We start from the raw sequence: 14053 nt of genomic DNA, 5'->3' as shown, positions 1-14053 counted from the left end.
GCACTTGAAGACAGAAGCACTCAGGACAGAGCCAACAACACCAACTCCTCTAGCTACTGCTGTTGATCGTTCACGTACCGCATGCTTGGACTACAGACAGTAAAATAATGATATAAGCATTCCAAGGTGTACTGTACACTGTATTATGGTAACAGATAAAAGAAAAGTGTACTATCTGGACAATGATCATTCCTATGAAGAATCAGGAGTATAGAGAAACATTTCATTAATATAATGGCTATTGAAATCATCTATAGCTTTTTTATTTTTTATTTTTTATTTTTTATAAGGAAATGGTATGTTTTCTAAGGAAATACATAAATTCTTAATTCTAATGATTCTTTACAGCTACAGTATATATTGTAGTAAGCCTGGTTATTGGCGTTCAATAAATCATACACTTCTGAATCATTACGGTGTGTCAGGTGATTATGTAAGCAAACGCGAGTTAACCACTGTAAACTGTATTTTTCCATCAAATTGGTGAGGACGTGGCGTAATGGTAGCGCATTGGATTTCGGTTCTTCTGAACGACGTCCTCCAAAGGCTGCGGGTTCGAGTCCTGTCGTCCTCTCATTTTTGGATTTTTTTTGCCAGTATGTTTGGATCAGAGTTTGGCCATGAGTCAACATGTTGCTTGCACAATTGCAAGCACTCGCACCCACACGCCTCTCAAAAATGATTCCATCATTAGAAATACCAAACCTGGTCGCAGACACAGGATCCACATATACCCACAGCATTTCTGAGTCTCTGGTTAATGAAGATATTCAATTAGCAAACATGTTTCAAGGCATGGAACTGGAGACTCGCGTGGCTGGTTCTGCCAATCGAGCAAAGACCTGGACAGGCAAGCGCTCAGCTGACGTGTTCAAGCAGACAGTGTGGACTCCAGACGGCTCGTCGTTAATCACCAATAATGAAGATCATGCCCTGAGACTGTTTGTTGTTCCCCCTGATCTGCTGTCCAACAAAGAAAAGCAGCCCCACAATCTGTATCCGTACACGCGAACGTTTTTCTCGAGTCCAATTGTTTCCTTTTCCGTCTTTCCCGGCTTCCAACTGGCAGATTACTCTTCCTGCTTTGCGGTAGTGAGCCAAAGGGGAATGCCGATTCAGATTACGAACGTTCTGGGTGGAAGTCAATCTGTGGGATGCTACAAGTGGACCGACATGAGCAACGAACAATTCCTCACTCCATCGAGTGTTGCCTTTAGACCTGGTTCAGACTACCTATTCGCAGGTTCAGAACGTCGTCTGGCACTCTTTAATGTCAACAACGTCGGCTCAGAACCCGAATACCAATGGGACATGCCCAGTTTCGGCCTGGTGTCACACATTTCGCATGCATCCAAGCAGGTCGCTGTCTCCTCGTTTTCGGGAAGTCTAGCTCTCTACGACTTTGACACTATGGGGGAAGTTGCCAAAACCAGCTCTGCACCTACCGCCCAGGGTATTTGTCAAACATTGTGGTCGCCCAACGAGAATTATTTGCATTTGATTTGCAGAGGAGCCATTGAAATACCTGTTCTGGACGTCCGCATGGGTCTCCGACACGTCGCTACCCTAGGAGGCTGGGATGGTAAGACTAGCCAGAGACTGTGGGCTGATAAGACAATCACAGGACGCGGACTGGTGGCAGGAACTGTGGACGGTCATGTCAACACATGGGAGGATATAGATATGGGCATTGATCGCTTGTGTGAGTCGTCTTGGAAAGCTCACTCTTCTCCTGTGTCTGCTGTCGCTTCCAACCCACTGACGGGAATAGGTGTTGTGGCTACCAGTTCTGGCGAGCGCGCGGGGGAGGAAGATAGGCCGGTTGACTGTAGTCTCAAGTTGTGGGAGTTTCCTAATGAGGAAGAATCTCAATAAGCGGTGAGTAGTGCTGGATATCGGCTGTCAGTATAGGTAGCAAGCATCTCAACAATATCTTCTGATCTAAGAATAGATTTCAATTGTGGTCTTGTAACAACGCAACAGAAGAAGTGTCTATTAAATGGTGCAAATATGTTTGTTTATTGGTGTCGTACCATTAAGTCGTACTATTGGATCGGTACGGTATGTTCTTCGAAATACTTTACACAAGCCACTTAAACCGTTGGATGATTTAATGACTTGCTTACCCCCACCATTAGATGTGTTAAAGCCGACCTGCCCGATTTGGACAGTTGAATAATAACCCACACAACATTTCAATTACCAGAAGCAGCATGATTCTGTCTTTACTCTACGTGCGAAGATTGATAGCTGTGGTTGGTGCTGGAGCAGCTCAAAGTTGAGTGGTATCTCGAATGATGAAGCTCTACACTCTTGTATCTAGTTTTTTTATTTTTATTTTTTGTTTTACAGAGAGACTACACCGCGACTCTTACTCCTCTCACACTTTCACGGATTTCTAACTTCCTCTGGCAAAAAGGGAAAGACCAAAAGATCAAGATTGGGGGAACATCACGTTCAGGTTGTAAGGTCTGACGGATTCCTTGTTCTCTCAACTTGTCTTGTAAGGTATGTTTAGGGATCCTATGACTTCTACAATTGTAGGACCTCTACAACTTGCGTTACTATATAAACCCCTCCATATCCCTACTCATTCTCTAGCTATCAGCCCATTCGATTCTATCAACAACACCTTTTAACAATGAAGTTTTCCACCTCCGCCCTCGCCCTCGTTGCCTCCCTGGCTCTTGCCGAACAGGGTGAGCAGTACACCGACAACGGTCGATACTCCCTTGCCGGTATTGACCAATCTCTGTACCAATGGCCCCAGTCTGACTACGTCTACCACATGGCTGCTCAGCGAGACAATCGCAACATTGCCATGCGAACCGACGGCCGAAACCTCTACTTTGGTGACGCCCGAGACATCAATGGTTCTCCTCTTCGAGAGGTCAATGTTTTCATCGATATCGCCGGTGATCTGAACATTGCTGGTCCCGACGCCTCCGCTCGATACGTCGGCGTTGACAACGGCCGGCTCGCCTTGTCTACCCGACGAAACAACAACATCAACATCCAGCGATTTGGTGATAACCGTGTCTCTTGGAGATACAACGACCAGCAGCAGTTCCAGGCCTGCCCCGTTGATCAGTACGGCAATGCCTACGATATTTCTGACAACCAGCGGTCTTCCGACCACCTCCACCAGGTGTATGCTGGTCGAGCTCCTTGCTCGAAGCCCGTCACCGTTTCTCTGAACGGTGCCCGACAGAACGGTCTTGCTCGATACCAGGACTCCCAGCTCCGAATTGCCAACAACCAGCAATTCCGGGACTCCCGAATCGTCCAGAATGACGGCCGTCTCATGCTTGTCGACAACCGAAGCCACGGCAACTTGAACCAGTTCCAGGGCCAGCTCTCTTACCGTGGCCAGCTCGTTGATAACCAGGGACGATTCATCCAGCTCGGCAACCAGGCTTCCATGCGATTCACTGACCGAAACCAGGTCCGAAACGGTCTGACCGGCTTTTCTTACCGAGATAACCGACTCACCTACCAGAACCAGGGCTTCATTGCCTGTCAGGTCCAGAACGGCATGTGGGAGCTCCGGCCCACTGCTGTTGAGGCTGCTGCCGCTTCCTGTGTCAACCCTCAGTACGTTGAGATCTCCATGGAGCCCCTCAACTAAGAGTCTTGATTCGTCAGGTTTTTTTTTTTTTTTTTTTTTTTTTATAAATAATATAACCCCACATAAAATCAACTCCTCATGTAGTTGAACACGGTTTCCAGTGTTCTGGGTAGTATTTGTATTCGATCGATGCTGTATTGTAGCACCTACGAGTATGTGGACATAACTCGTGTAAGTTGGTGAGAAAAGTTGTGGTAATTGAGCATTTGTATCACATTTTTGCACCAGCATGTACCACAGTTGAACCAGAATCTACTGTACATACTGTAGTATACAGTGACTAATATCTACAGTGACTCCTTGCTAAGATAAAATGTATGTCGTCGTGCTGTCACTTCTGTCCCTCCTTGTATTGATGAATTCGTTAAATTAAATATGCTATACCTCCTACTTCGCTCGACCAAACAGCCGTCTCTGGATCTCAAGAGACATGAGACCCTGCAGCTCGTCGGACCCGATCTGAACTCCATCCTTTACAGACCGGTTCACAGCCTCCCACTGGCCCTTTGTGCTGTAGTTGAGCAGGTTAGTGTGAGGCTCGTTGTCAGCCTTTGACATAGCCTCTCGGAAACCTCGACCCTGAGACTGGGGAGTTTTCTCGCCGAGCCCGATCGCTAGCTGTGCATTCTTCTCACTCAGATCAAGCATCAGCTTGGATGTGTAGTCGTGGTTTAGCTGAATAGTCGACTGAGATAAGGTGGCGGCCCAGTTTTTGTTCCAGAGTAATTGCAGCAGGTTTTCATCCAGCGAGGACTTGAAAAATGACACGTCCAGCTCGTAGTATCGCTCAGAGTGCGCTCCGTAGTCCTTGGCCTTGGATAAAGGCACGCTCTGGTCCTGGTTTTGTTTAGTAGCCTTCTTGGGGGGCTTGTAATCCTTGGGATAGGTTCGGAAAGCACCGATCTCGACCTTTCCAGCTGAGATGGTTCGGTTGGGGTCCACCACCACCGCCAGGAACGGTTCCTGGAACTGCTGGTTCTGAAACTGTGTGTCCACGTCAATACCACTGAGCCAACAACCGTAGCCGGGATGCGAATGGTACCATCCGACAATGTTTTCTCGGCGTCCCACGTCCTTGAGGCCCTGCAGATACTCCACCATGAACTCGATACCCTCCTGCTGGGCATTGACCCTTGTCTCTGTACCCTCCACTGGAAGAGGATAGCAGTCCATGACAACAAATGTGTTGGGCAAGATCTTTCCAGTCATCATTCCCATGACCTCAATAGCACCACCTGATCGAGCATGCATCGCCATCTTCACCAATGCAATTGAAGACACCAGCACGTTCCGAAAGTACGAGGGATCTGTTCTCCATGGATGGGCTGCAAGGATCGCCTTTTGTTCAACATCGTCGTACTTGTACAGGTCGTCTCGATCAAATCCTTGTTGGGGCGTGCTGTCGACGTCCACAATGTCGTTCTCCACCTGAAATGTTGCTAGAGATGCCATACCAGAAGTGCTGCGTGTGTAATGATAATGGTGTGGAGTAAACTTGGCTGAGATGTTAGATGGTGGTGTGCATGAACTTTATTAAAATCGACGTAAGTATTACATAGGGGACATACCAATCTGGAGTACTAGAACCGACCAACTAAGACAGCTTCTTTGGTTACTTGTTATTATAAAATACTTGTACACCTATGTGATTTCTATTCCCGTTGGGTCCCTGTGTATTGATCATCGTCTTTGATCCAGCCAGATGAAGCATGTACAGTACATACAGTACATACCAGTATGCTTCTAAGTACAGTATGTACAGTACTTGCACTGTCTCTTTAAAGGGGCTAGGAACAACGTGTTCGTTTATTGGTTTATTTCTCGAAAATCGACCCAGTCCAATTACAACCACACATTAGTTAGCATCAGGTTGGCAGGACTCAGTTCATACCGTCCCTAATTATGCCAACACATTGTTCTACCAGATGTACGTACACTAATTGTATATATTTATTAACTCTGTTTCCTTCACTATTGTACACCTATGACCGTATGCAAATATTCGAACCGTTTTGTAGACGCTGCAGATCGGCCTGAGACTGCTTGGCCGGAGTAGGAGCCTGGGACCGGTTGTGGGTCATATGACTTTGCACAAGATGGCCGGCAGCAAGAGCAGAACACAGCGAAAGCTCCGCTGCAAGAACTCCAGAAGCAATGATGCGAGCAAGCTGTTGGGCGTTGGCACCGGGGGTCTCGATGTGAGGACCTCGCACGCCAAGCATCTCCAGCATAGCCCCCTGGGGCTCCAAAATAGTACCTCCACCAATGGTACCGACCTCGATAGAAGGCATGGAAACGGAGATGAGCAGGTTACCGTCGACGTTGCTCATCAGCGTGATGCAGTTGGAAGACTCGACATTCTGAGCAGGATCCTGGCCAGTGGCAAGGTAGATGGCGGTCACCAGGTTTGCGGCGTGTGCATTGAAACCTCCCACAGAGCCAGCCATGGCACTACCGATCAGATTCTTGCTGATGTTGAGCTCAACAAGAGCGTCAACCTCACTTTTGAGAACAGACTTGACAATGTGAGCAGGGATGGTGGCTTCGGCAACAACACTCTTGCCTCGGCCTTCGATCCAGTTGATCGCTGCGGGCTTCTTGTCAGTGCAGTAGTTACCCGAGACAGACACAATGTCCATATCAGGGAAGCCGTACTCCTTGACCATGACGGCCAGAGAGTGTTCGACGCCCTTGGAGATCATGTTCATGCCCATGGCATCACCAGTGGTGGTTCGGAATCGAATAAACAGCAGGTTACCAGCAAGGGTAGAGTGAAGAGACTGGAGACGAGCAAATCGAGAGGTGGAGTTGAAGGCCTTTCGCATGGACTTGAGACCCTCCTCGGAATCAAGCCAGATCTTAGCGGCTCCAGCCCGCTTGAGAGAGGGGAAGGAAACACAAGGACCTCGTGTCATACCGTCCTGAGTAAGCACAGTGGTAACACCGCCACCGGCGTTGATGGCCTTGCAACCTCGCATGGTTGAGGCAACAAGACAACCCTCAGTGGTGGCCATAGGAATGTGGTAGTTCTTGCCATCAATGTTCATGGGGCCAGCAACACCAACGGGGAGAGGCATGTAACCAATAACGTTCTCGCAACAGGCTCCAAAAACACGGTCGTAGTCGTAGTGCAGGTAAGGAAGCTTTGAGGTCTCTAAAGTCTTGGTATTAGACTGCTGGGAGATGATAGATCGTCGGATGCCAACAGCTCGGGTGTTGTCACCAAGCTGCTTCTCAAGAGCATACAAAGGAAGCTTGCCCTCGAGAGAGAGCTTGACAACCTCGTGGTCCTCCAGAAGCTTGGTCTTACCTGCCTTCATGATAGCCTCTAGGTCGTCCAGAGAACGGGTCTCGGTCACGGGCTTGGGCTGCTTTCCGACAGTCAGCTCAATGGAGTCTTCAGAAGAGGTGTCCTCCTCCTTCTCGCTGGGCTTCTCAATGACGATAGGAACGTGCTTCTCAACCACCTTCACAGACTGGGTTCGCACAACTTCTCGGGTGGCTCCAAACAGGTAGACGTTCAGGGCGGTGGAGACCATCAGGCACAGGAAGATGTACTTGGAGATGACGGGGTCACCAATAGTTTTGGAGCAGGCAGCCAGGAAGGTAGTGAGGGCGTCCTCCAGCTGCAGAATGAGCTGGGAGTGCTCGTACACAACGCTGGGCACAAAGGTGACAACAACGGGCACAGAGGCGGGGATGGCATGGAGAAGCTCGGGGGAGAGGGTGATGGGAGTCACAGACTGGGCAGCGGCGGCCGCCTTGCCAAGGTGAGGGATGGCAGTCAGGTTGATGAGGTTGAGACCAAGGAACCCAAGGACCATGAAGATCTTGAACACCGCAATGGCGCCAGAGGCTCCAAAAAGAGAAACGTCGGACTTTCGGTCGAGCTTGGCGTCGGGAGAAGAGTCGGCTACCTTCTCGGCAACAGCAGCAGATACACCATCCTCCTTGAGAGCATCCTGGATCATTCGGTTTCGCTTAATGTGATTGATCTCAAACTTGATAGCAAGGACAGCAGAGTAGAAGGTCAGCAAAAACATGTAGTCGAAGATGAGGATCCAAGCAGATAAGAAGCAAAACTGGGACAGTCGAGGAACTCCGGTATAGGCGCCAGCAAACAGGGCGGCCACCTCAAGGCTGTACTCAAACAGCGCCTTGGAGGCGATCTTTGTGATCACCTGCACCATGGGAGCGAGCTGGCTGCTCTTGGATGTGAGCACCTCGCTAGCCAGGTTGACCTTTCGGTCAAAGCCAATGGCGACCACGAGGAAGGGCAGGCCCTCGGACATGGTGATCATGCTAGGTCGGTAACCCAGGCTAGAGGAAGCCACCACCGCAAGCAGGAAAGCGAAGGTGGAAGAGACCAGAGCCATGGAGGCAAGCCAAAAGTGCGAGCCAACCTTTCGCATGGATCGGAAGAGACTGAAGAAGGTGTAGTGCATGGCAAGATAGCCAAGGGCGACCACGGCAATGTCGAAGTTGTCTGCCCCCTGGATGAGAGTGGACAAACGCAGGTAGGCCCATCGGAACCACTTGATCCAGCTGAAGGCCACGTGGTCCTTGAAGGAGTGCTTCCAGATGTGGTTCTCCGAGGCGATCTGCTCGTTGCTGGCGGTCCAGGGGGCCCACTGTTTGTAGTCCATGACGATTCTGTGGTCGAGATCAGACACGGCCACGGCGCCAGGGATGGTGGGGGCCTCTCCGCCCTGAACATCACTGACACGGATCTGGGCAAATGCAAGTCGGTAGGCGTCTGAAGGGATGTCGGCCTCTGCAATGTGGGTCCAATCAGCAGGGTTGTCGTAAGATTTTGCTGCAGGGTGGTAGTATGAGATGGGTTGTGTGCCCTCGAAACCCGGGATGGCAATGTCGAGGATGGCGAGGTATGCGGTTGACGCCACGATGGACGTCAGGACAACTGTGTGGATGGGTCGGTTGACCGCAAATCCCACAATCTTTCCAATAGCTGCTTGTAGCATCTGTGTTAGTCGGATGATAGGGGGGCTGTGTCACAGAGGCGCTGAAGTAGTCAGGGGTGGTTTGAGAATCAAATATAGAGAGATCACAGCTTGTACTTGCTGTTCAAGCCTATTGTGACCCCGTCCTGTGTTGTTTAGGTCCTGGTTCTGATCGCGTTGTGGTCTCGCGTTTTCGCTGACCGTCGAGGCCACAAAGACTAACTTTAGGACCCCTTGATTTCGTGGCCTTCGTGGTCGGTGTGGAGCTGTTGCCACCTGTCGGTTTGCGCCTTTAGGCCTTCTATTCCTTCTCAGTACTCACCTTGAACCTGATCTTGGTCCGGCTTGTTTCGTTCCTTAGGCCTGTTGAAGAACCACAGTTGATGTTATTCCCAAGATACAAAGGCAAAACGATTTTTGGCGAAAATTGAACGAACCATACGAGCACTGACTACAGTAAGCGACCTCAACGACAACCCTGAGCTTAACTTTGTTTGTGCTGGTGTGTAGAGCTGGGGTTTGGGACACGCGCACTGCAAAAAAGGCTAAGGAAAAAAGAACGACGTGTGGAGAGAGCCGTAGATGGTGCCCTTGAACTGTAGCCCACGACGATGTGGTGAGTCCACTTGCGCTGAGGGCACGTGTATTTAGGTATTCGTATTCGTTCTGGGGTGGCAAAAGCAAAAAAAAAAACAGTCAACTTGAGCTCCTACACAGCTCAGATATCACGTGGAAGGATGATGATCGGCCTATTTTTCATTTAGCTGGGCAACCTAACCACGAAACGAAACGTGACGTGGGTGTTCTTCTCTCGATACAGTATGCGCTGAAGCCACCTGAGACACTCCCCGAAAAAAAATCCAACCTTGTGAACTTAAACTAAAAATAGAGGAGAAATTAGTTGATGGGGCCAGCCCTCCAAGTGTGTGGTCTGTCACAAGTACACTAGGATACGTCTGTTCAATCAATAAAAATCTATCATGTATTCAATAGTTACTTTTAAACCTCCTCGAGGCATTGTTGTACATATGCTGGCTACTCTTTGCAAGTAACACCTCCCTCCATTGTTAGAACCCCGTCAAGAAACAAACCACTTAGAACTCTCCTCGCTTTCGCAACGACTTGGTGCTGAAGAGAGAAATGAGCTCGGAATCGTCCTCGTACTCGCAAGAGCCAAAGGGAATCTCCTTGTCACTCTTGGTCACGACTCCGTCGGTGATGGTGTATGCCTTGACTCCCTCAGAGCCAACTTCAGAGGTCACCAGGAGGTTGCCAGCCACGCTGAAAGAAATGACATGAGCCTCAGTGGCGAAGACAGAGGCAACCTCCAGCTTGTTGTCGACAATCTTGAGCACAATAATAGCGTTGGTGCTCTCGACGTTGACGAGCAGGTAAGGAGTGTCCTTGATCTGCTGCAGAGAAGACACTGTGATCTCCTTGTGGGTGGTAGCAACGCCCTTCTTGTCGACATAAATGTGGGCCTCGTTAAGGTAGCTCTCGACGTGCTCTCGCAGAGACAGCTTCTGCAGCTGCTTGCCATTGAGCCAGTCCCACACAAAGATCTCGTCATCTCCACCGGCAGAGAAGAGAATGGAGGCATCGAGATCGTTGATCAACAGGCTGGAGACAAACTGCTGGTGGCCAAAGCAGAACTGCTCAATGACGTGGGAAGCGGGGAACCGACTGATTCGAATGTGCTCGTCTCGGTCGGCAGAAATGACGTAAGGTCGATCCTTGGAGTCGTAGCCCAGCTCCAGAGCTGTGAGCATGGAGACATGGCCCAGCACAGGCTCGTCTTTGAGTTCTCCCTCCACCTTGAGCAGATCCTCCACAGACTCTCCGTACACGTCTCCGAACTTGTCGCCAAGAACAATGTTCAGATCCTCCTTGTCAGTAGCGACAGCGCTGGGTCTCTTGGGGTATTGCACCTTCTTGATCACTTCAAGGGTTGTGGGATCAAGCAGAACAAGAGACTTGGTCTCGTCTGTGGTGGCCAGCAGATACTTTCCGCCCTTGGAAAGTTGCAGAGATCTGACATGAGACACAGACGTAGGCAGGTACTTGGTTCGTTTGGCAGCAGCAGGCTTATCTCCGGTTTTGGTGGTTGTTCGAGTGGCAGACTCCTCAACGACAGTGGACTTGCACTCGCCGGTCTCGAGGCAGATTCGATCCACCTGTCGCGCAGCAGCGGCGTACATGGTCTTTCCGTCAGGAGAAAGAGACACGATGTGATAAGGATGCTTCATTGGGCGACTTTGAACACTCGTTAGGGCCTCAGTTGTGTGAATAAATCATTCCGATTAAGATTCAGATAAATTTTGGCATCCTGCATGAATTACGTAATCCGACTTGGGATTGGAAATAGCACCACATTAGTGAGCCACAGGTGTTAGGACGACGGAAAAATGGTACAAGGGCTGGTTCTAATGAGCAAGATGAGTAATTGTCAGGATCAAAAATCACCCCTTTTGGTCACGTGGCAACTCTAATTGTTATCATCTCTATCTGACTTTTAGTGCGGCGCAAAAAATTGCCGAGAGAAAAATCTTGTATGGAAGATGTGTCCAGGACTGGATGTAAAAATTGTTCGTGCGAGTACAAAGAGATCGTTGCCGGATCATTATTCTAACTTAAGTGCTTTCTCTATCAAAAATATCAGAAAGGCTCTGTTATCCTCTCACAAGGTGGACATGGCGGGTTGACCTGCCTGGAACATGCCTCATGGATATACAGTTGAGTTTTCATGCAACTTCACTGCACTCTTTTCTGGACCTAAATTATTTTCTATATCCCCATTCTGAGACTCCTGACGGTTCCTTGCACGCAGAAATCATGACGGTCAAGCAACTAGAACACGCCAGTATTAAGAGTGAGTATTTGCGTTGGAGGGGGTTCGTGGGCGCAATACCGAAGTGCCTCAAGATGAGGCCTACAGATCAGACCTGACTCAGAGTGAAGTACCACGGCTGAATGAGTGTCAGAAACCACCGTAGGCTCTCTGGTTGCGCATCTGATCAATACTAACACAGACTCTTGGTTCACTGAAGTTTCCGACTCTTTTCCAGGCCAGGGCCTGATGCTGAAGGTCGAGGAAATTTTGCATGTTTCGCAGAGCGAGTTCCAGGATGTTCTTGTGTTTCGATCCACGGAGTACGGAAATGTGCTGGTTCTGGATGGAGTGGTACAGGTGTCTGAGCGAGATGAGTTTGCGTACCAGGAGATGATTTGCCATGTAGCCATGATGTCGCATGAGTGTCCCAAGAGAGTGCTGGTTATTGGAGGCGGAGATGGTGGAGTTCTCAGAGAAATCGTTAAGCATGAGTCTGTGGAGGCTGCACATTTGTGTGAGATTGACGAGAGCGTCATCGAGCTCTCCAAGAAGTATCTCCCCAACATGGCCGTAGGTTTCGATAACACCAAGGTCACAGTTCATATCAGAGACGGTTTCGAGTTCATCCGAGAAGTTGCCCGGAGTGATGAGAAGTACGACGTCATCATCACTGACTCTTCGGACCCCGATGGCCCTGCTGAAAAGTTCTTCCAGCGCGAGTATTTTCAGCTTTTGCACACCGCCCTCAATGATGACGGTATTGTTATCACCCAGTCTTCGGAGAACGTCTGGCTCAACTTCAAGTTTGTCAAGCAACTCCGTGACATCTGCAAGGGTGTTTTCGCATCTGTGGAATACTGCGCTGCTCTGTTGCCCACTTACACCTCTGGCCAGCTGGGTCTGATGGTCTGCAGTAAGAAGCCGACCAATCTCAAGATCCCCAAGCGACAGTGGACTCAAGAGGAAGAGTCCAGTCTGGTCAGATACTATAACAAGGAAATCCACGAGGCATCATTTGTGCTGCCCAACTGGGCAAAGCATTTTTTGGAGGGAACCTCTCTGTAGGTTCCATGTAAATAGTTCGATGAATCAGTAATTTAATGAAGTGCATACAATGAGAACCACAATGATACACACAACACTTGTAAAAAAAAATGTTACAATACAATATGAGCCTGATACTTCTCAAGGGTCACCTACGCCAGATGCAGTGTGTACAGTGTTAATAAATGCAATGATTAAATATGGGTATGCGGTTAGCCAAAGATATCGTCGATGGCATTCTTCTTAGACTTTTTCTTCTTTTTCTTCATGCCGTCTGTTGAATCCAGTATCTTCTTCTTCTTCTTCGGAGGCTCCAGACTATCGTCTAGAGAAGCAGGATTCTTCTTCTTCTTGTCCTTGGATTCCTCAAAGAAGTTTTCCACCTTGGCCACCTTGACCTTCTTGGCCTTCGGCGCTGGCTCAGTCAGCATAGAATTATCCTCAATATCATCATTTGTGATAATACTTTCTTCAACATTCTCTTCAACAACCCTAGGCTTCTCTATGTTTTTCTTGGTCTTCTTCTTGGTCGAGAAGATATCGTCGATGTCCATGTTCTTAAGCAGCTTCTTTCCTCCCGTGGTAGTCTTAGTAACTGTGCTTTTGGTCATCTTCTTGATCTTGTCAGATTTTGCAGGCTTCTCAGATGTGACCCTAACTAGAACCTCACCGATATCATCGGACATGACCTCAGCTCCCTTTTTAACAGCTGCATCGAGTACCTTTCCTACTGTCCTGGGTATCGGGTGAACTTGTGCTAAAAGGCTGGCAATCCTTGCCACGGTTCCTAGCAATGCAAATCCAACTGTGACGTATTGTCCTAGAGCCAGGACGCTGTAGAAGCTCCAAAAGGCAGGCTGGAGGTACCTGGTCTGGATCTTCTGGATCGATATCTTGATAGCAGTGATCAGTCGAGGAGCACGCTTCTTGGTGGCTTTGTGCAAGTCAACAATCCAGTTTGCAACCTGGGATACCCGTCGATGTAACATCGAGAAAGGCCTGAACCATTCGGCGCAATGGTGGGCATTTCGGTACCGGTAATAGAGCGAGTGGATGATCTCAGCCTCGCTCAGGAATTCGGACACCTGTAGGCCTAGTCCTGCGTTTTCCGTAGTTTTTTGAAGCTCAGCTTTGTATGCCTTTTTCGGGAACGGCGCCTCCCGGTGCTGGTCAGCATATACCGATAACATGACGTATGGTGTTGTGTCAGACTCCCAGACGACACCCAGAAATAATTATTCCTGTCCTGCATTTTCGAACTTTCATGGTGTGAGTGAGTGAAGCAGCTGGGGTGGACAATGTGGACAACACAACAAACGGTACAAGAGACAGGAGTATCGTAGAGTCAATATTCCTATATTGCAAAGGGACTCTTTTGTCAGGCTCCCAATTATTATTAATATTCTTTCATAGTTGTAGCTTTATGGTACGAATGCACTTCATAAAGTCTGGTGTTCCACGACCACAAATATTATAACCAACATCTGGACACGCTATCGCTACACTACGAGTACCAGTGGCGCTACTTGTACTTGCATCGAAATCATCAAAACCTATCATTCAGTGTGTCAAGTTTAGTTACAAAATATC

The 14053-nt window shown here is 48.9% G+C and overlaps 7 protein-coding genes and 1 non-coding gene across 8 annotated transcripts; 3 read left to right on the top strand and 5 right to left on the bottom strand.

The window, feature by feature from the left end:
• The first annotated feature begins 485 nt into the window (after positions 1 to 485).
• YALI1_E05813r lies at positions 486 to 574 on the top strand. Its single transcript has one exon. It is a non-coding gene; the product is annotated as a tRNA-Arg (tRNA).
• Positions 575 to 630: 56 nt separating this feature from the next.
• YALI1_E05811g (uncharacterized protein) lies at positions 631 to 1875 on the top strand (the record flags this gene model as incomplete). The annotated part of the gene is made up of 1 exon (XM_503561.3): positions 631 to 1875. The coding sequence occupies one exon, from the start codon at positions 631 to 633 to the stop codon at positions 1873 to 1875; it is 1245 nt and encodes a 414-aa protein (XP_503561.3).
• A 760-nt stretch (positions 1876 to 2635) lies between these two features.
• Positions 2636 to 3859, bottom strand: YALI1_E05779g (uncharacterized protein; the record flags this gene model as incomplete). The annotated part of the gene is made up of 1 exon (XM_068282903.1): positions 2636 to 3859. The coding sequence occupies one exon, from the start codon at positions 3857 to 3859 to the stop codon at positions 2636 to 2638; it is 1224 nt and encodes a 407-aa protein (XP_068139004.1).
• Positions 3860 to 4015: 156 nt separating this feature from the next.
• Positions 4016 to 5080, bottom strand: YALI1_E05767g (uncharacterized protein; the record flags this gene model as incomplete). Its single annotated transcript, XM_503559.1, has 1 exon — positions 4016 to 5080. The coding sequence occupies one exon, from the start codon at positions 5078 to 5080 to the stop codon at positions 4016 to 4018; it is 1065 nt and encodes a 354-aa protein (XP_503559.1).
• Positions 5081 to 5610: 530 nt separating this feature from the next.
• YALI1_E05731g (uncharacterized protein) lies at positions 5611 to 8610 on the bottom strand (the record flags this gene model as incomplete). The annotated part of the gene is made up of 1 exon (XM_503558.3): positions 5611 to 8610. One exon carries the CDS (start codon positions 8608 to 8610, stop codon positions 5611 to 5613), a length of 3000 nt encoding a protein of 999 aa, XP_503558.1.
• Positions 8611 to 9683: 1073 nt separating this feature from the next.
• YALI1_E05709g (uncharacterized protein) lies at positions 9684 to 10835 on the bottom strand (the record flags this gene model as incomplete). The annotated part of the gene is made up of 1 exon (XM_503557.3): positions 9684 to 10835. The coding sequence occupies one exon, from the start codon at positions 10833 to 10835 to the stop codon at positions 9684 to 9686; it is 1152 nt and encodes a 383-aa protein (XP_503557.3).
• A 586-nt stretch (positions 10836 to 11421) lies between these two features.
• Positions 11422 to 12484, top strand: YALI1_E05701g (uncharacterized protein; the record flags this gene model as incomplete). Its single annotated transcript, XM_503556.1, has 2 exons — positions 11422 to 11458; positions 11619 to 12484. The coding sequence occupies 2 exons, from the start codon at positions 11422 to 11424 to the stop codon at positions 12482 to 12484; spliced, it is 903 nt and encodes a 300-aa protein (XP_503556.1).
• Positions 12485 to 12675: 191 nt separating this feature from the next.
• On the bottom strand, positions 12676 to 13653 carry YALI1_E05681g (uncharacterized protein; the record flags this gene model as incomplete). The annotated part of the gene is made up of 1 exon (XM_503555.3): positions 12676 to 13653. One exon carries the CDS (start codon positions 13651 to 13653, stop codon positions 12676 to 12678), a length of 978 nt encoding a protein of 325 aa, XP_503555.3.
• Positions 13654 to 14053: the final 400 nt, after the last annotated feature.

This window comes from Yarrowia lipolytica, chromosome 1E (assembly GCF_001761485.1).
Source record: "Yarrowia lipolytica chromosome 1E, complete sequence".
Taxonomy (NCBI): domain Eukaryota; kingdom Fungi; phylum Ascomycota; class Dipodascomycetes; order Dipodascales; genus Yarrowia; species Yarrowia lipolytica.
The sequence above is the reverse complement of the archived record's forward strand: the minus strand, read 5'-3'. Positions and strand labels throughout refer to the sequence as shown.